This window comes from Micromys minutus, assembly GCF_963924665.1.
Source record: "Micromys minutus genome assembly, chromosome: 11".
Classification (NCBI taxonomy): Eukaryota; Metazoa; Chordata; class Mammalia; order Rodentia; family Muridae; genus Micromys; species Micromys minutus.
Genome location: NC_137980.1, coordinates 5341317 through 5361946, shown reverse-complemented (window position 1 = coordinate 5361946; position 20630 = coordinate 5341317). Strand labels below are relative to the sequence as shown.

The 20630-nt window shown below is 44.0% G+C and overlaps 1 protein-coding gene across 1 annotated transcript in view; it reads left to right on the top strand.

Annotated features, from left to right (window-relative positions):
- ADGRV1 (adhesion G protein-coupled receptor V1) overlaps nt 1-20630 on the top strand; it is a gene marked incomplete at both ends in the record, with an annotated part of 447718 nt that overhangs the window by 396888 nt on the left and 30200 nt on the right. The window contains one exon of the mRNA XM_080925101.1: nt 4830-4951. Within this exon, the coding sequence (XP_080781227.1) occupies nt 4830-4951 (122 nt within the window). The remainder of the gene's footprint in view (nt 1-4829; nt 4952-20630) is intronic.

Genomic DNA, 20630 nt, shown 5'->3' with positions numbered 1-20630 from the left:
TTCAGATGTACATTAACAAGAAAGCTGGTGAAGCCGGAGGTTCTGTACCTCTTGCTTGGATAGTTTCTGTCTAAGATGCTGGAACCCAATTAGAGACTTGCAAGTTTTGTTAAAAGAAGTGTCCCCTCCTCCAGTTTTATACTTCAAGCCCACAAAATCCAGATGTGCCTCTGGATGTTTCTTCCATCTGAAGCCATCTTTTAATTACTGGATTCCGCTCTGCTGGAAAGCCAGCTTGGGGTCTGCTGCTAAGTACAGAGCTATTTATGACAGGCTTTCTTCCCTGCAGAGTTTGTATTCTGCAGTGCCAAGCTACCACACTTCCTACACATGGGAATAGACTGGGAGTCTCTCTGGGCGCCCCAACATGCTCTGTTGGCTTTTGCACTGAGTTCTATCGGTACCTAGTGCTTGCTTAACTCTATGCACTTGGAAGAACATGTCGACAAAATTCTGGAATGGTAGGTCCAAATTGTACAAATAAACTTATGCGCGGCCGTTCGTGCTCCACAAAGAGCCATGAATAGACACTTGTGTTTGTACAGTGGAAGCAAAGGGTGCCATTTGTGGAGATGAATCTTTGAAAGTTAAGCAGCTTCCCGCTTTCATTGGGGTCTTCGGGCCCTTTAACTGAGTGTAATTCCATTGGGGAAAAGAAAATTTTGAGTAAAGTTTAAATCTGACCATATTCACTCATTTAGCTGCAAGACATGAATTAAAGTGGAATCATTAATGTACATAAACTTATTTTATATTAGCTTATTTTTCCTGTGAAATTATAACTCAGATGATGTTCTAAGAGTATATCTGAGAAAGATATTAGCACAGCCCCCTATAAGGCATTGTTTGTGTTTTATGAGGTTATATATGAGTTTATGAGCATATATATATGAGAGAGAGAGATTTTATTCCTTTTTCTCCTTTTCTTCTTTTCTTTTCTCTCCCTCAACAATTCCATCCCAAACCCACTACTTGGTTCAGAGCCAAATATTGATTGGCTACCAGAACCCAGTCACTGCTGTGGTCATCTCAGTGAGCACAGGGGTGCAGCCCAGAATCCAGAGTGAGTGTGGAGTTGTCTGTGAATGGTAAGGATGGTCACAGCAGGACTGGAACCCACACAGGGCAGTACATGGGACAGTTAAGCATAAGTGAGAATAATGGGGAATGAAGTGCTTGCTCAGTGACACAGAATGCATTCACAAAATGTGGACAGGGATGTAATGTCTGCGATGTTGGCATGAACCAAGAGATTTCACTACTTAGAGACACAGACACCTATGGTTGCCCGTCCTACCATTGCCTCATGTTCCACCGTCTTATTTCCCTGTATGAAAGCTAAGTCTGGAAATAAACAATTCACGAGTTTTGAGTTATACATCATCTTGAGTAGCAATTCCAACCCATGCCATAATGTTCCATACAGGCTGAGACACAATCACCCTGTTGTCTAGTGTATCTACACTGTACGTAGATCCACACTGTATGTAGATCCACACTGTATGTAGATCCACACTATACATGTATCCACACTGTATATACATCCACACTGTATATACATCTACACTGTGCGTTTATCTACACTGAATGTATAATGAACTGCCTGCTCGTTAGCTACTTAAGAAAGTATCAGTCGGCTTTCAGGTCAACTGCTCACATATTGTATTTCTTGGGTGCAGGTAACACTTAATGGTAGACCAGAAGAGCAAGAATGGTGAAGCTGGCAGTGCTCATGAGCCGAGCAGAAGCTGTCAAGTAGTTTCTCTAAGTGAAAAGGCAAAGGCTGTTAACATTATCCCAAGCAGATGACATGACAAACAGGTTATAGTGGACATTGTCTTACACCTATGTGAGAATGTGTCCTCTAAGAACCAGAAGAAGCAATACCATTGAATCATAAAATGGGAGAGTGGCGGAGAGAGGGGGAGAGGCTGGCTACTGAGACCCTTTAGGAATGCTAAAAGCAAGTGACCATGTCCCCCTGTATGTCATACAGATCATGGCATTCAAATTCTCTCCTAAAAGAACCTGGTACTAGAGTAGACAATGTCTGAAATATCTTGGTCCCATAACTAAGCCAGTGCCAATAGAATGGCAAGGAAAAAAAAAAAAAAAAAAGACACAGAAGCCACAGTAAGGGCTCCAGCTAGAGACAACTCACACATCAAAATAAATATTAATGAATAATAGTCTTCTACGTATAATGGGCATGTCTCGGTCCATATTATAAAAGTGACTAAACATTTGGTAGTGAAAATAAAATATTTACATAGTTTCCAAAGAGTGCCACACAAGACACTTGTTAATTACAAAGGTTTTCTACTCTTAAGAAGGCTAATTTTAATGGAAAATCCATGCAACTCCATACCCAAGTGAGCAGAATGAGTGAGTATCTTCATTGGCAGGACAAGCTGAGTTCCTGTGTTAAAATAAACTATTATCTCTTGTGATGTCTACATTTACATTCCAAATGCCAACATGGAAAAAAATCAAAGAAACCCAAATTTTACAGTACTTGTTCTATTTCATTCCTGTCCCTGTGATAAAATGCCCTGACTAAAGCAACTATGGGGGGGGGGGTTGTTTTAGCTCAGTTAGTTCATAGATTAGAAATCAAGGTAGCTGGAACTTATGGCAGCTGGTCACATACAGCCACATGTCTGCCTGCTTACCTGTTTGCCTGTGCTCAGCTTGATTTTTCTACTCTTATACAGGCCAAGTCCCTTGCATAGGGAATGGCACCTCCACGGGTAGGCTGGATCTTTTTCATATCAATTAACACTAGCAATCAAGGCAGTTCCCTATAGACAGATACAAAGGCCAACCCAATGTTAATAATTCGTCACTGGCAGTCTCTTCTCCGGGTGGTTCTAAATCGAGCCAAGCTGAAACGTAAAGCTAACTAGCACAGCACTCGACAAGACAAACTGCCTCAAATCAATAAATATGTCAGAGTCGAAGATCTTCTCAGCCATTTGGGCTCCAAGGATGACAGAGATGTCAACTATGCAAAGTTGGCTCTTGCTGGACAGAGGAAGTTGTTAGGATAACTTGAATAGGGGTTGTGCGATTGCTCAGTGTGTAAAAGCACTCATCACACAAGCATGATGGTGGTCTGAGGTCAAAACCCAGAACCCACTGTGAAAGGACAAAATCAACTCCTGAAAGTTGTCCTCTGACTTACACACATGCTGTGGGCAGGTGTCTTCACTCAGGCACACAAACAAAATGCATGCATACATATACACATACACACATACTACATATACTACACACTATACATATATGCATATATACAGATATACATACACATACATACACACTACATACTATACATATATACAGACATACATAAACATTCATACATATATACAGACATATATAGGCTTACATCTTAAATACCATACATATATAATACATACATAAATACACACAAAAACATAGATTCTCACAGATAGTAAATTAGAATTTGAAAATAATAACCAAATAGAACTTGAAGACGCTAGGCTTCCAGTGCTGCTCTCTCGCACTTTAAAACTGTCTATATAAGAAAATAATCTTTGTAGAAAATACAAAATGTAATATTTACAGAGTAAAGAGGAAGCAGTTGACAACTTCCAGATAACGCTTTATGGCCACAAAGCCTGGTTACCATACTGACATTGCAGCTCATCCATATGTTTTGTGTTTGCTTCAGAACAAAATAAAAAATATTAATTGCTAAAGTTGTATTTAACTATTCAAATCCCCACGGTGTGTGAGGACTGTAAATGCTGCTGGTGGGTGGACAGGACCACCCTGGGAGTTCCTGTGACAGTCTACTCTCATGCCTTTCAATTGTGTGGAAAGGTATTCGTGTATGGCTGCTTTCAGATTTCATTCAATTCCTAAAGTACAGATAGGCTGTGATATCATCTATTAAAATCTCTTCTGTAAAGACGTCTGAAAACTCAAATAACATCCCTCACTAAATCGAAGGAGACAAGTGGAAATGACAGTAGTTCTGTGACCCAGAATCACCGTGAGAGGAGCTGGAGAAAGTGATGGCTCAGTGGTGAGAGCACTGCTGCCCTTCCAGAGGCCCCAGGTTCGATTCCCAGCACGCTCTGGGAGACTCACCACTGTCTGTATCTCCACTTCCACAGGACCCACCCGACACCCTCTTCTGGCTTCAGCAAGTGCCATGAAGTTTATACAAAACATGCAGGCAGACACTCACTCACACACACACACACACACACACACACACACACACACACACACACACACAAAGATAACAAAATCAATTTGGAGCTCCAGTGGCACAGTGAACCCGTGGTGCAGGACAACCACAGGAGAGCAGGATGGGTAGAACATGATGGATGGCAGCAGGGTTAGTCAGCTCGTCTCTGCTGGGCACAGTCACAGTACATTTTGTTACCTTTTCAATGGAAAAAAAAAAAAAAGCTGAGAATGACAGAACTTTAAACCTTGTGATTTAAATGCCCTGTGGGCCTGTGCCTGCTGAGGAGTCCAGGGCTACCCCTGTTTCTTGAGGAGACTTGGGAATCTTTTGTTTCTGCTTCTGCTACTTCTCATGCGGTCCAGCAGGTGGTAGCCTAGTCAGGGACAAACATCTTCCTTCCCCTTCCCCCAAGTGACAAGCAGACCCATTTGAAAACCAGAACCTCAGTGGTGGCTCTGTGTAATGCCTTCCCTTCTCCACACAGGCAAAGGATTTCCAGGGTTGTTCTTTGGGTGGGTATTGGGGTATCCAAGCTAGTACTGTGTTTACATGAGATTGATCAGGCAGTTTCTGAACACCTTTCCTTGTCTTTGTGATTTTTCAGAAGTTCCTCTGATTTTGTATCTCTTCGCCCTGATTTCTATGACATGGCTTTGGGGAGGACTGCATATGGCCTACAGACACTTCTGGATGTTGGTTCTCTTTGTCATTTTCAATAGTCTGCAGGTAAGCCAAGCCTTAGAGGCAACACGCATTTAATGAATACAAAGCACCAAGTGTCAGTGTTCAAAACATGAGCATACATAGAGGTGAGTTTGTGTGCACAATGGGTGCACACAGTCTTAGAATAATGTGGTGGGAGTTTAATATTTAATATTCAAAATATGGCTGAAATTTTAACTTTATTATCATGGATATATAAAAGGGAAAAATTTACTTATTTCTCTTCAGCAATATGGAGTAACTGCAAAAAAAATTGTTCGTTATGGATAGTTATAATCAGATGGCAACCATGGAGAAATGGTCCACATACACGGGGCATGAGTATCTAAACATTAGTTCAACTGAGCAGTGAAATTGGTGGTTAAGCATCTCCTCTTAATGTTTAGGAAGGGAAAACCACAAAGTGACCTAAAAGTCTGGAATCTAAAGAACACATGGGCACCTCTGTATAGGCACAGTGGAAGTTCACTGACTGAAATGAGTAGACCATCAGCTCTAAGATATACCATAGTAGGTGACTCTTATGCCGAGTATGGTGAGGGCTGAAGGGCCATTTCTCTCTGCCTGTGCCACCATGTGGAGAGGTGAGACATTAGGCCAACTTTGGATGCCTACATTCTAGCAGAACTAAGATCAAGGTCCACACTGACAGCCTGGTGTTGTGACAAAAGTTTCCTAGGGAGAAGAAACACACATCAGATAGGGAGCCATGACAGACTTAAAACATGGATGCCACCAAAGTCAAGCCTGAGTCACTTAAAGGCTGTAGGTGAGGGGTTATTTACAGGAGCAGAAATGACTCAAAGGTCAGCTGCATCACCAAGGCCCACTCCAGCACTGGTGATATCTCACAATAGCCAGGAACCTGTAGCACTCTGCACAGTCTGCAGGTAGCTCAGCGCGTTGGAGACTCTTCCTCCCAGGTGCCTCAGCCGCTTTAAACCTCTTCTAAGCAGGTCACCGGGTTTTGTTTCTTCCAGGAAGCTGGTCTTTTCTGAGTTTTCTTAGCAGCTGGGTTCTTTTTACCACGGCAGGGAGGGACTTAATGAATCTGGCCTGTTTCAGGGACTTCCTGAAGCTACTCTTTGGTTGTTTAGTTCCTCCTTTAAGCCACTCCCAGGCAGGATGAAATGTTTTTGACCTCAGAAAAAACTGTTACACATGTATTTTATTTGGCAGCTGCCCTGTAGTTACATGGGTGTGGTCCAGACCTTTAAAAACTTGAAAAACATTGAAAACCTGAACTCCTGACTTACAAGGTATGTGCATAGCAGTGATTTTCAGGCCCTTAGAAGGCGGCTCTCGTGTAGAGTAGGTGACTTCACTTTATATGTGGTTTGCTTTATTGCCCATAACTGAACCCTTAACACCCTTTATGCTCGTTAGACAAATGAAATGTGTGGCTGTCAACAGGCAATTTGGGGCTGAGGAAGCAGGCTTGGCCAAGGCTGTAAGCAAGGAGAATAGTTAGTATTGTCTAGATTAAGATCATGGTTGGTAAAAGTGCAGGCTGACAAATACCAGTTTCCCATGCTCTTGGGATGTTCACCATCAGCCTTACCCAATATGAAGCCTTGGGTGTTCGAGGTGTTTTGCCTTGATGGATTTTATTGCCCGTTTTAATCTTCTTCTCCCCTTGGATGTGGGTGGCATGCTCATACGCCTGTGAGAATGACTAGAAATGTTCAGAGTCGTGTACTGAAAAGAGCCACTGTGAGCCAGGCAGGCTGCTGTCATCGGGTCTATGGGTGGTGTTAGGACAAGGCTGAGGTGAGGAGCAGCGACAGGCTTTAGAACTGTAGGATCTGAGGACACAGAGTGCAGGGGAGGAGCATCATTGAGAAATCCCAGACTTGACTCAGGGTCAGTGGGTGTGCTCACCTCTCTGTGAAGACGTGGCGACCTCGGCTCTGAGGAGGCGCAGAGCTGATGAGGTTTTGGAGACACTGATAGTTACAGTGAAGTGTTTGACTGGGTGTGTGGAGATGCTAGTGAAAAGGAGCCCAGCTTTGTGTCTGGAGTCGCTACAGAAAAGAGAGATTCAACAAGAAGTGGTACCTACTCCCTGGCTTTAAAAAAGACAATAGAAAGAAAACAGAGCAATGTTACTTCACGGGTGGCTCCCAAACCTGTCTGGGTGTTCAGGGTCCATCCATTGTATGAAGGGGGCTGTAAATAGGCAGAGCATTAGGCCTCAGTGCCAGAGCTGCTGTTAAAATATCTGAGTGGATTCTGTAAATTTACATAGCTGAAGTTTTTGAGTGATCCAGAATTCATGGTTTAGGAGCCACAGTTTTAATGGAGAATATTAAAAAACAAAAACAAGCAAACAAAAGATTACAGTTTGAGATGAGGCTGGTTCACATGGAGAATTTTGAACTTTGTGGAAAGAACCAGAAAAGTAAAGACTAGAGCAGAACATGGGCTCTGGTGTGAGATCAGGCTGAGGCAGGAAGAGCAGAGCAGGGCTTCTCTGAGAGGAGGCCTGCTGGCTGGAGAAAACTCAGTGGTTGAGAGATGCCTGCTGCTAAGAGACAGGACTTGTAACTTCCTGTACTCTGGTTGAGCAGCAAGGCCCCGTGTGGGGAAGTTGTGAGCCACCAGGTAGGGATGCTGGGAACTGAACTCAGACCCTCTGAGAGACCAGTGTGTGCTCTTAACCTGTGAGTCATCTCTCCAGCATGAGTTTGTCATTTATTAGTGGATTCATGCTACTATTTATAGATCTGCTTTTTAAAATTACTTAAGCCAAAGTATATCCAAATTTGTTTAACAATGAGGGAGAACAATTACCAGGCTGATTCTTGGCTGGGAGGCATAAGTAGACCCTCATCAATCATTAAAGTACTGAAATATTACTGTACGAACCCTCTGAATCTATTCCACACTTCATACATCTCCTAAACATCCCCAGATTTCAGCCAGAGAAAGGCTAATGCTTAACTACTCTGGGAACCCCCATGATGCTTCTGCAAAAGACACTGCACCACTTGGATTGGACAATGCCCACACTGTAGTTATCATTAATTATGGCAAATCACTGCAGCTAATGGCTTCTATCATGTACTTCTGTCTAATCAGAACCAGTCAGAATCAGTCTGATATTTATCATCTATTTTAGGTTCTCTTCTATGTTTCTTGCACTATCTAAATTTCCTTGGATGGGGGAAAATTAACTACTGGACTACAAAATCAAATGCTTCCCCATTCTACACTTGGATTTCTCACATAGCATCCAGTGTAGCTCACTGCAGGTGTCTGCTTAGATTTCCTCAGAGCTGCTCTCTGTGGAGGATGGACAGCTCTTGGGGAAAGAGCATTGTTAAGATAATTAGTTACAGAGAACTAATTGTTTCAAGACACTCCCTTCACTAGTGCCTTCCAATAGCCAAAAAGGCAACAGTAATAAGAAATGTCACTTTGTTTCCATTAGAGACTTAGCACAGGAACTGTTCATGAGGAGTGAAAAAGCAGCCTTCCCAGAGAACCCTGGAATAAACGTGTAGAAGCCAGGGAGGCTGGGACTCTTTAATTTATCCCAGAGCTATGGCAAGTTCACTGGGGGAGGAGGGGCAGAAAGAACTGCATTTGTCTGTGCTTACGCTCCAGAGCATCTGATGAATGCCTTATGCACTCTTCAAAGCTCCCTGACTTTCAAGTGATACACAGAAGCTGAGAGGAGCAGGTGTATTTTAAGTTCCACAGCCCTCACTTCTCACCAAGCTCTCCAGGGTTGGGTACCATACGGTCTGAGGAAATGTCTGTGTGAACCTCTCTTACTCCTTTTGACAATGAGCAACACCGTCCCAGAAAGCTGCAGGATTTACACTTTGGCTGAAACTCTCTCTGATCTGCCAGCAAGAGCATCCCATGGTGTAGCAGGATCTGAGTGACCTGTGGCCACACAGACTCTACTTCCTGAAGCTGAATCTGTCCTTCCCAAACAAGTGCCTGGGTCTCCCATGCCTCCACCCCTCCCCAAGCGACCCTTTAGTTTGGTTGTTCCTGCCTTTTGTATCCCAGGCCCTCTAGACCCACGTTTTAAATTGACTTTGACCGTGTAGCATGGTCCATGAGTGTTTACCTGGAAAAGCACCTAGCATGCCTGGACACCCCAGTCTGCAAGCCTACCAGATTTTCAGTAACCAAGGTACAAGTGTCTCTTTTAAAACTGGTTTGCTTTTGGTTGGTTTTGTTGTTTGTTTATTTGTATGTTTTTAAAGCATAGCAAGCAATAATGTACGGGACTGGTTTATATGTAGTCAGTCAGATTCTCTTATTTTTAATATATATTTTGCCAGGGTCTAAAATTTTACTAACTTTTTAATATTGTTCAAATTCTAGTGTGGTGAAGGGATACACACGCACATTTTAATGTTTGACTGTCAGGTTCTCTAGAATGAGCATAAAACTGTCAGTCAAACTCAGTTCTCCCCTCATCACTGGGTGCTGAGGCTCAAACCCAGGGCTTTAGTCAGCCTTAGCAAATTTTCCACTGTTGAGTCGTACACTCTAGCCCTGTAATATTAATTCTGCTCACCAATTTGACAACTCTGAGCCCTAAGTTCTAGTTGTCTATTTTCTAAACAGGTGCTGATTATAGCCTTAAGTTATGTTCTTGTAAAAGTAATGTGTAAATATATACATATATAATATTTAATGAATGTAAAATACTGTAAATTAATCAGCGAAAATTTGGAAAAATGGAAAGGTTCGTCTCTTGAGGCCAGAGAGATGGGCTTCAATCTTGGTGTTCAAGTCTCCCATTGGAGGACTGGTTCTCCCCTGACCCTTCACCCAGACCCCACACTCAGCTCTTGTGTGTCACTGTCTGTGCCCTTAGGTTCAAGCAAGTGATTTATAAAGCTGGCACATCTTGTGCAGGTAAAGAGGGAGGCTGTGACAGGAAGTAGAGCCTCACCCCACATCACTGAAATGCAAAGGCTCAAGCACCAGCTTTTGCAGTAAATTCCCACAGCCAGCAGTCAGAGTGCAACCTTTGGAGGGAAAGGCTTAAATTTCTTCATCACACACAACTTGTTTTTGCTGTGGAAGGCGTGGGCCTGTCCTAACTGGATCAGTAGAAAGTATCTTCTGGCTTTGTGAAGGTTAACCGAGTTAACCTTCATCTTGGGGACAAACTCAGATGAATGTCTTTTTGTTTCTTTGGGAAACCATTCCCTCCTGCAGTCCCTGGTTGTCACCTCTTTGATTCTCCATCCTCTGGGAGTCTTGAATTCCTAACCCTCCAGGCCACCGCTTTCTGAACAGTCCCCTAGCCCTCCACTTCAGGTACAGGGGCTTTGGCAGTGCCACACGGCACTGTAGTTCCCTTTCCTGTACAACTTCCTTCTTTTATGTCTAGTCCTGGTTCCTTGGCAGACTTGAACTTCCCTGTTTGGGGGAGAAAGTCTGGTGGTCCAGAGGGCTGCTTCTGTTGCTCATAGGCCAAGGGTCTGACTGAGAACCGCAACATCCCTAGAACAAAAACAAAGAGCAGTAAGCAATGGGTGTCCCTCTTAATGGGCTTCCTCGTCCCTAGGGGTTGGCCTCTCATATACCATCTGTTTTGTTTCCCGATGCCTTCCATCCAGCACTGGTCATCGTGTGTGTGTGAGTGTGTGTGTGTGTGTGTGTGTGTGTGTGTGTGTGTGTGTGTGTGTGTGTCTAAAGGTGTTTCTCCAGCTCACATGGGTCTATTCAGTGATGTTAGTCTGGTACTATCTGCTCCATTCGAGCCACCGGTAAAAGTCTAAATGGACTCAGCTCGAAAAGATCTCATGGGTGTTTCAGGGAAACCAAATGCATATTAATAAGCGGTGCTACTAAAAGCCACTGCAGTCCGTCGGGTGTTTAGTGACTGCTCTTAAGATATATGCACAGTCTGAACTGGAATCCAGGGATATTCGTACATGCACAGCATGTGGTCAGCAGGTGAGGTATACCTCGTGCCTTGTATATCACCCAAATTAAACAAACAGCTGGGTAAGACCTTAGGATCTATCTCAAGCCATCCCAAGTTGGCATTCAGAAGTGCACTGGCTGCAAAATGACCACATCAAAAATTGGAAAGGGTCATCAAACTGAGCAAGTAAAATCACTTGCAGCACGTGCCTGGGGGTAAGATCAGTCGCCAGAGTTTGCAGTGCGAGGAGAAACTCTACTCCCAAAGCTGTACTCTGACCTCCATGTGCGAGCGGTAGCTCGAGCACAGCCACTCTCTCTCTCTCTCTCACACACACACACACACACACACACACACACACACACACGAAATAAGAATAAACACATGTCTCTGAGCATGAGCCACCTTCCCTGGAAAAGTGTAGCTCTCCTGCCGCCTCATCAAGGAAACCATCACAAACAACCACACTCACAGATCAACAGTCAGAGGAAAGCCCTGCCCGGTGAGTGTGCATCACGGTGCCTGTGTATCACAGTGCCTGTGTATCACAGTGCCTGTGTGTGTGGCCTAAGGAGTGTCATGGAAGAGGAGCAGAAAGACCGTAAGAGCCAGAGGACCAGGAAGTCTGTCCTAGAAATGACTGCGCAAACAAACCAATGGACATGGCACCGTGGAGGGAGGATAGTTCCAGGGCCTTAGCCCCAAACAAATCACTACAGACATCTAATGGCCGCTAGGAGATGGAGCCAATGCTGTCTCCAGGGCAGATGACATGCCCAGTTCATGAGGCGTCATGCTGCTCTGGCTTAAACTGTTTGCAGTTTCGGGTCGGTTTGTAGAAGTCCAACCTCATGGCATGTCAGTATAGTCAATGACTGCAAAGGAGGTGAGCGACAGCTTATTCCAAAGGGACTCTTAGAAAAATGGAAACACCATTATTGGCCCACTACTTTGTTGCAGATTTTTTAAAACAAAAGTTTCTATTTCTGTCTTAGTTTGGGTTTCATTACTATGAGGAGAACTGTTACCAAGGCCCATTTTATAAGGAACAACATTTAATTGTGGTTAGCTTACAGTTACAGAGGTTTAGTCCATTATCATTTTGGCAGGAAGCATGGCAGCATCCAGGAAGATGTTATGCTGGAGAAGGAGCTGAGTGTTCTGCATTTTAATCCACCTGCAGCCAGGAGAGACTGTCTCCCTGAGTGGGTATAGTGGGAGCACTAGGAACCCTCAAAGCCCCACCCCCACAGTGAGGCACCTCCTCCAACAAGGCCACACCTAATAGTAGCACTTCCCAAGGGCCAAGCACATTCAAACCACCACAGCTAACATACATGAACTATTGACTATAATGGGCTCCATCAAAACACATAAACCCCTGTTGTCTTAAGATTATTGCATTTTTGTTTCCATGTTGGTTACTTGAATAAAGCATAATAAGGCGAAGACATAGTACTTTGTCTCCTAGTGACAGAGTGAATGGTAAGATTAGTAACAACAATCTATGGAGAGATGGCTCAGCAGCTAAAAGCACACACTGCCATTTGGAGAACCTAGGTTCGGTCCCCAGCACCCATGTCAGGGTGGCTCCCAGCAGCACCAGGGATCTACCTGACACAGGCAGTTACACAGGTAACTTCAGAGGATGCAATGCCTCTGCCCCCCCCTCCCCCCCCGCGCACCTGCACCCATACGCATATACCCACATGCACACACATGACAAAGGGGGAAAAATAATATTAAAGAAAGTTGTTCAGAAGTGAATGTGACTGCTCCCATATTCCGGAAGAACTCCCGAAGGTAGGAGGTGTAGTTGATGTATATCTGGAGGTGAAGTTGATGCATATCTGGAGGTGAAGTTGATGTTGATGCATATCTGGAGGTGAAGTTGATGTTGATGTATATCTGGAGGTGTAGTTGATGTTGATGCATATCTGGAGGTGAAGTTGATGTTGATGTATATCTGGAGGTGTAGTTGATGCATATCTGGAGGTGAAGTTGATGTTGATGTATATCTGGAGGTGTAGTTGATGTTGATGTATATCTGGAGGTGTAGTTGATGTTGATGCATATCTGGAGGTGAAGTTGATGTTGATGTATATCTGGAGGTGTAGTTGATGTTGATGCATATCTGGAGGTGAAGTTGATGTTGATGCATATCTGGAGGTGTAGTTGATGTTGATGTATATCTGGAGGTGTAGTTGATGTTGATGCATATCTGGAGGTGAAGTTGATGTTGATGTATATCTGGAGGTGTAGTTGATGTTGATGCATATCTGGAGGTGAAGTTGATGTTGATGTATATCTGGAGGTGTAGTTGATGCATATCTGGAGGTGAAGTTGATGTATATCTGACAATACCCAGATCTCTCCCCTCGATGGTTTTCAGATGTTATAAGGCCTATGCTTTTAACTGCTAAGTGCCTTTTACCCAACTAACTCTACCTTCATAATGTAAACTTAAAACAGAATTCATGCTGGTGCTATAGCAAGTGTGTGCCTACAACACAGGAGTCCATGTGTTCAACCTTGAGTAACACAAAGTCAGGAAAAGATAGACCTCCCTAGATAGAAGGATTTGAGACACTAGAGACTAAGGCAGGGCTATAAAAACCTATGGTCCAGGGCTTATTCACGGCTAGGAGAAGGCCTGGATGAACTTACCCCAAGGCATCATTCACTGAGGTAAAGAGAAAGGCTGAGGTTGCTTCCAAGCACTGGGTGATGCTTTTATTTTTTTTTTTCTGATGTTTTTAACACATTGCTTTTCTATAAATATCTGCTGATATTGTCATTACAGGAAGTACAGAGGAGAGCTAATGTTTCTAGGAAATGCTAGATTTCTACTTTTATTTCTAACTAATTGGCCATTGCAGTGAGAAACCAAAGACTTTACTTGCAAAAGCTAAGGACTGGTCAGGACATGAAGTGGCCATCACTCCCCTGCCCAGCACACAGAGGAACTGCTCCAGACGTAGCTGGTTTCCTAAAATGAAGTTAAGGTTTAGAATTCGACGGGCCTCTGTTCTTGCGAGCGGTTGTTTCCCTGCCTCCTCACCCCGTGTGTACACGAAGTCTGCAGTTGATCCCGTGACACCATTCTGTGCTGCTGACTTCCGGTCCATCACGGACGTCCACCTCTGCCTCTGGCTCTAGTGAGGATTAAAGGCTGGAGTGGAAGAGATCAGAGAAGCTAGAGTTGCGTATCCTTATTAAGTGACTGTCCGAGTGATTGTCCACTAAAAGGAGGTCACTCTTAAAGGGATCTATGTGCACTGAAGTGTTTAAGGACAGTTGATAGGCAGGCACAATATAACTATCTGCTCATGATTGTTCCTCCCAAAGTAGTCAAATACTGTATCTCTTCAAATTCTGGCAAACCCATTGTGAGTGGCGTGATCCTGCCTCGGTGTGTGTAAGCTGTCACCCTCCTGTCTAGATGGAGAGTGGTTCTAGCCATTGCACACAGCTACTTTTTAAGTCACCAACTTGTGTGAAGAATTGCTATAGCATCTTTGCCCCACTTATCCCCAGTGTAAAGGTTTCTCACCTCAGTTTCAACAGAATCAGCTTTTTTGTCGTTACACAAGAGTACAGGTGTTCCCCGCTCAGTGTACAATGCACTTACACCCGAGATAATCCTCCAGAAGCGGGAAACACCCTGAGCCGAAGATGTATTTTACCTTTTTCTCAAACATGCTTGGAACCTCAGCATGCAGTTTAACAAAACCATTTAACAGGAAGCCAGTTTATAATGAGCACTCAAATATCTTCTGTACAGTCCTGAAGTGAGCAGGGTGGCATCAATAAACTGAAAATACACAAGGCAGGGGGTCAGTTTGGGGCAGTCTGGATTTGCATTAGAAATAATCCATACACAGTAGCTTTCCCGTTATTAATAATGCACTTTTCTTTCTTAGAGCTCATTGGGAACAGCCACGTTTAAGACATGTAAGAATGGCCATCACCCTATTCACGTATAGTTTAAAGCTCTAATTTTTTTCTCCAAGAAGCCAGTTAAGTAGCCTTTACAGGAATATATAAAATATTTCATATTTTCTGAGTTGTTGTTGCCAAAGAAGTTTTAATTTTGAAGAAATGTCTAGGGAAGTAAGTTCATGTCCAAATGTTGCGGTGCCTGCATCACAAGCAGCTACTCCAAATCAGGCGAAGCCTGAGGATTTGAAAAAAGACATGACTCTTGTCGTTCCTATTATGAGAATGCCGATTTTACTCTTTGAATCCAGCTCAGTTTATATGGTTCAAAGCAGTATGCCAATCCCCTAGCTGCCTGGTGGAACAGATCACTCCCTGGGTTGAACCTGTGACCTCCAGTAGTGTAAACAGGATTAAAGGTGTAAGTTATCTTGTGACTAGGCTCATCTAAAACTCAAAGGAGGGCCTGTTGTTTTCCCAATGTCTAGGCTTGAAAGCCTGCAGTTCAGCTAACCGTTAGCTGATGGGAGGTGGGGTGGGCATGGCTCCCAACAAAATGTGTATGGGAGACTGAATTCCTCTTACTAAAACTGTACCTATTTCATGTTGGCGTCGATGAGAGCTGTTCAAATTGTGAATCGAGTGAAGACTGGCAGATGCCCATAGCAGGGAGGAGTGACGCACTCTTCAGTGTGCACTTAGCTGTGGCTCACTTCAAGGTGGGCCAGTGAGGAGGACGTCACGGACCGTGCAAGGAATCTTAGGATGGATCTCTGAACAACTCTGCTCTGTTCTCATCCAGGTATCTCCCTGTGCATAGGAGGATGTGCTCCAGAAAGTCATTATGCCCTCCTCGGGGCTCAGTGCTTTCTTACTTATAGAGAAATGAAGAGAACCTCGGGTTTGGCAACTGCTAAGTTTCTCTTCTCACACTAAAATTTAGTGCTTTCTTCTTTGGGCAGAGTCCATGGTAGGTGTTTTTCCTTCTTCTTTCTTTCTTTTCAAAAATGCCTCGAATGCACAGGAGTCAAATGGCGTAGGAGAAAGAGTCCAGTAAATAAAAAGGGCCCATCTTCTGAAAAGAAAGCCACATCCCGTTATTCCTTCATGTGTCACCTCAGCCTGTGCTCATCCCTCCCAAGCTGCATGTTTCCCATGGAGAAGAACAAGGGAGCCACATATAAAATCTGACTGAAATTTCTGTAAATCACCACGAGTGGCCATGAATCTAACTAGACCTAACTAGAACTAAGGGGATCACATGCATGCCTAACCTTGATTCTAACACTTCCTGTGTCTGCTTCCGTCATTTCACTGCCTCATAGCATTTGTCCCGCTGTCAGTACTGACTAAGTGTCTGTCCCCCTCCTTACTACCACTGCCCCGGTGCACAGCTGTGGAGCTCACTCCGACCCTGTTCTTTCCACAATACCTTCCTCCTCCATCTGTGGGCATCTTGGTTACTGACATTGCATCCAGCATCTGGAGACCCCAACCCGTCACAGCTCCCATCCTCGCCTGTCCCGCCCTGCACATACATGTCTCATGTCTGTCCTGCTCTGCACATGCTTACCTCATGCTTCATAGTTATCCCAGGACAGGACATCCCGTAAAAACAACATGGGCTGCTCTTGGAAGCACCAAGAAGATTTTCATCACTGAACGGGACTGTCTCTGGCTTTGTGATCCTGAGTCAATGAGATCACTTTGCAGACCTTAGTTGGAATCTCTGACCTTCTAAGTCATTTCTCTTTCAGTTCTTTCGATCTAGGGTTAAATGGTCTTTGAGGAAAGATTGTTATGAAAAAAATGACACATTTAGCCAGGCGCATGCCTTTCTTTATTACTAGCACTCTGGAGGCAGAGGCAGGCAGATCTCTAGTTTGAGGACAGCCAGGGCTACCCAGAAAACCTTGTCTCAAAAGGAGAATGAGAGGAGGGGAACAAAGAAGGTCTACACCATACAGCTCCAGAGCACACAAAAGTATAGAACCTCTTAAGAAGGGAACTGTGCTTCTGGATTTTGAGAACCTATGACCATAGTTGAAAAGCACTCAAGAATTAGGGAACACAGCCCTGGCTCTATGTCACCTGGGCCAAGATCCTAAAGCTCACTTTCTTTGTCTCAAAGAAGCAGAACCAACCCCACTCACCTGGGACTTTGTGCTTTAATTGGAAAACTTTAGAAAAGCAATCTGGAAAAAAAGAAAAAGTGAGCCATGCCTTGTATCAGCACCCAAAAAGGTTTGGGGAACACTTTCATGGATTCTCTCTCTCTGTGTTTGTAAGTTTTTCAAAGTTTTCAAATATGAATGCTCTCTATAATTCTTCTGAGTTCGGAAACTGAGACTGCAGGAGTTCTGGTCATCTCTAGAACATCAGGTTATTGGGGTTGGGAAGTGGATCTGCAATCTCCAGCGACTTCCGCTCCCAGAAGGCCTCCGGTCATAATTCCTCACTTGTAGTTGTCCCCTATGTAGGTGCTCCCTAAGTCTTTCCCCCCCCAGATATCTTGGGACTTACAGAACACATTTTTATATTCCAACCTTAATTTTTATTTTTACTAAAGCTGCTGATTCAAATGCTACATTTATACTACTCTGACACACACACAAATAAAACAGCAACTCAAGTGAGAATAGCGTTATAATGAGACACTTCCTTGATCATACAGTAGTTCCCCATCACTAGTTATCAATTGGAAGGAGAACTACTTCTGGCATTCATTTTCTGAAAAAAATAAGGGAAAAAATAGTGTCACAGAGCAGATGGGGTAATATAAGTAATTCACATGCCCACTGACAGTAGGGTTATATGCACAGAAACAACCCTTGCCATGGTCTTTCCTACCTTATCTTAGGGTAATACTTGTATCTGCATTCAGTTGGCCACGCCATGTAACGTAGAACCTGCATTATAGTGAAGTGTTGGTTAATCTTATGCGATTTGTTAAGCACAGTAGACTGTAGAGCACAGGTTAGTGATTTTGTGAGCACATGGCTTATGAGGATTTGGATTTACTCTCACGTCATACATACATACTGCACACATTTCAGTCATACAATAGTGCACACAATACAGTCATACAGTAGTGCACACAGTAGAGTCATACAATAGTGCACACAACACAGTCATACAATAGTGCACACAATACAGTCATACAATAGTGCACACAGTACAGTCATACAATAGTGCACACAACACAGTCATACAATAGTGCACACAATACAGTCATACAATAGTGCACACAGTACAGTCATACAATAGTGCACACAGTACAGTCACACAATAGTGCACACAGTACAGTCACACAATCATGCACACAGTACAGTCATACAATAATGCACACAACACAGTCATACAATAGTGCACACAGTACAGTCATACAATAGTGCACACAGTACAGTCACACAATAGTGCACACAGTACAGTCACACAATCATGCACACAGTACAGTCATTACAATAATGCACACAACACAGTCATACAATACTGCACACAATACAACCATGGTCATTACAAAATACCTGAGCAATACACCTAGAGGCAGGAAGGTTTATTTGGTTCACTTGTTTGGACGTCTCATGTCTTCCTGGCAGCAAGACCCAGTTTGAGCAGCTCACTCCAGTACCAGGTAGCAGGGGTGGGGTGAACCCATGAGCTGCCGCTTCTCATTTCATTCTATCCAGACCTCCAACCCATGCGATGGGGCTACCCACACTCAGGGAAGGTCTCTTCCTCCTAAACTAACCATCTTAAAAAAATGCCCCCACAGGCACTGACCTCCTGAGCAGTGTTTAATCCAGTAGGTTTGACAGAAGGGGTTAACTCCCATAGTGGTTTGCATCCAGTGAGTCTGACCGTCAGATTAACTCCCACAGTGGTTTCTACTGAAGCTGTAATGCTGTTGTGAAGTTGGAAACTCATGAGTGACGGCCAAGTGTGTGAAACTGAATTGCTAGCCCCTGTCACTGCACAGGTGGCTTTGCCTTGTGTTCATTGTTGGCAGGAAGACCACTAACAGGAAGGGTTAGTAGAGGGTCAAAAGGATCCAGAAGTGGGGTCAGGAAAGGTGTGCTCTTTGAAGTGGGCTGAAAGTCACTGAATGAGATTGAAGAGGCTTTATGGCTGCTAAGTAGAAGAAAGGTATCAATAAAGTCGCAAGTAATACACAACATAATTTGGTTTGTTCTTTTAGCTTTAACCTAACTGTAACTGTGTTGGAAACTAACACTGAACAAACACAGGGACGGGTCCTAGGAACAAGCATTGGTGTCCCATCCTTGTGTGTTTAATTAGAACAGTTTAGAGGACACTGTAAAATTCCTCTGTAGAATTTAAGACTCAGATGCTGGCTCTCTGCAGTCCTTTTACAAATTCAGACAGCATCAGAAAGAGTCCGCTGACACCCAACCGTCACCATGGGTCATGTTCTTTCCCTGATACTGACTCTGCCGAGTGAGCACACACCGGGAGGGGCTTTCTTTAATAAATAACACACACGCACAGGCATAAGCCAAGATTGTAATCTAGGGTGTAATGTTCCTCGGAGTGGCCCTAACAGTGTCCTCATGCATCTTGTCACAGAGGCACCACACAGAGCTAAGAGTGGGCGGGATCAGAAGTGCAGGGGAATGTGCTGTTCAGCACACAGTGAAAGGGCACTCCAGTGAGCACCCTTGTCATTACAATACAGGAAATGGTAGCAGGTGTGTGTGTGTGTGTGTGTGTGTGTGTGTGTGTGTGTGTGTGTGCGCGCGCGCACTCGTGTGTGCTCTCAGCCTAACAGTGCTTGCTTCTATCTAGGATCACAGGCTCCTTTCTGCTTCTATCCCTGACTTTATTCCTTCAACTGGAATTCACCATTTGCTTTTCCTTTGAACATCTATTTTCTGACTTTTAAAATATTTTATTATACTGAGTGTTTGTATATGCACATATGTGTACCAGAGTGCATATGTGGAGGTCAGAGGACCACTGCTGAGAGTCACTTGTCCCCTTCCACCCTGGGTTCCGATTATCAGGTTTTATGACAATTACTTTTACCTAATAACCCATATCACTGGCCCTGCTGCTCTGTTTTATCACCAAGTCTCCGTCTGGCTTCCATCTTGCCAGGTGCATGCTGTCCCCTCTGGCTCTGGGGGCTGCAGGAGTCCACACTTTGGTTCTTGGGCTTACGCTGTGCATGTTACCCACTGAGTCGTGCTACCGGACAAGAGGGGATTTTTAATTTAAAAAAAAAAAACTATTGTGTCATTTCTAGAATCCCTGGGTAAAAAAGTGTGTGTTTCTATGGTATCACAGCTTCTGGAAGGTTCAAATGTTTCTGAAGGCTGAACTGCTCTAAGAAATTTAGAGAGAGAGGATCTCACCTTGTCCAAGCCGCCTCATATCTTGATGTGGCTTTGAACATGTCATCTTCCTGCATCGGCCTCCTGAGGTTGGCAGGACAGGCAGATGCCACCATGCCCAGTTGCTAGAGACTTAAAAACAGCGAGACTGGAATTTCAGAGTTCAAGAACATACTTTAGAGAAATTTCCGTGAAGCCTTCCTAAATTTCCAAATGTATTGAACACCTTTATGATGACAGTATTTACTTCTTCATGAATTTTATTTCCTCTTCAAATGCCTCAAAGAAATTGTGGGTTAGTACTACTGACTAACATGAGGACACCGAAGGAGCCTCTCCATCTGCCCCCATTTCTCTGCTCTCTCCTGGTGTTCTACCTATTAGACCGGCACGCTGATTACCAAGGAATGAAATAGTTTCACCCGAAACAGCTCTTGAGCTCGAAAGTCCATCAGCCATCTCAGAGCTATGAGAGCTCAGGCTC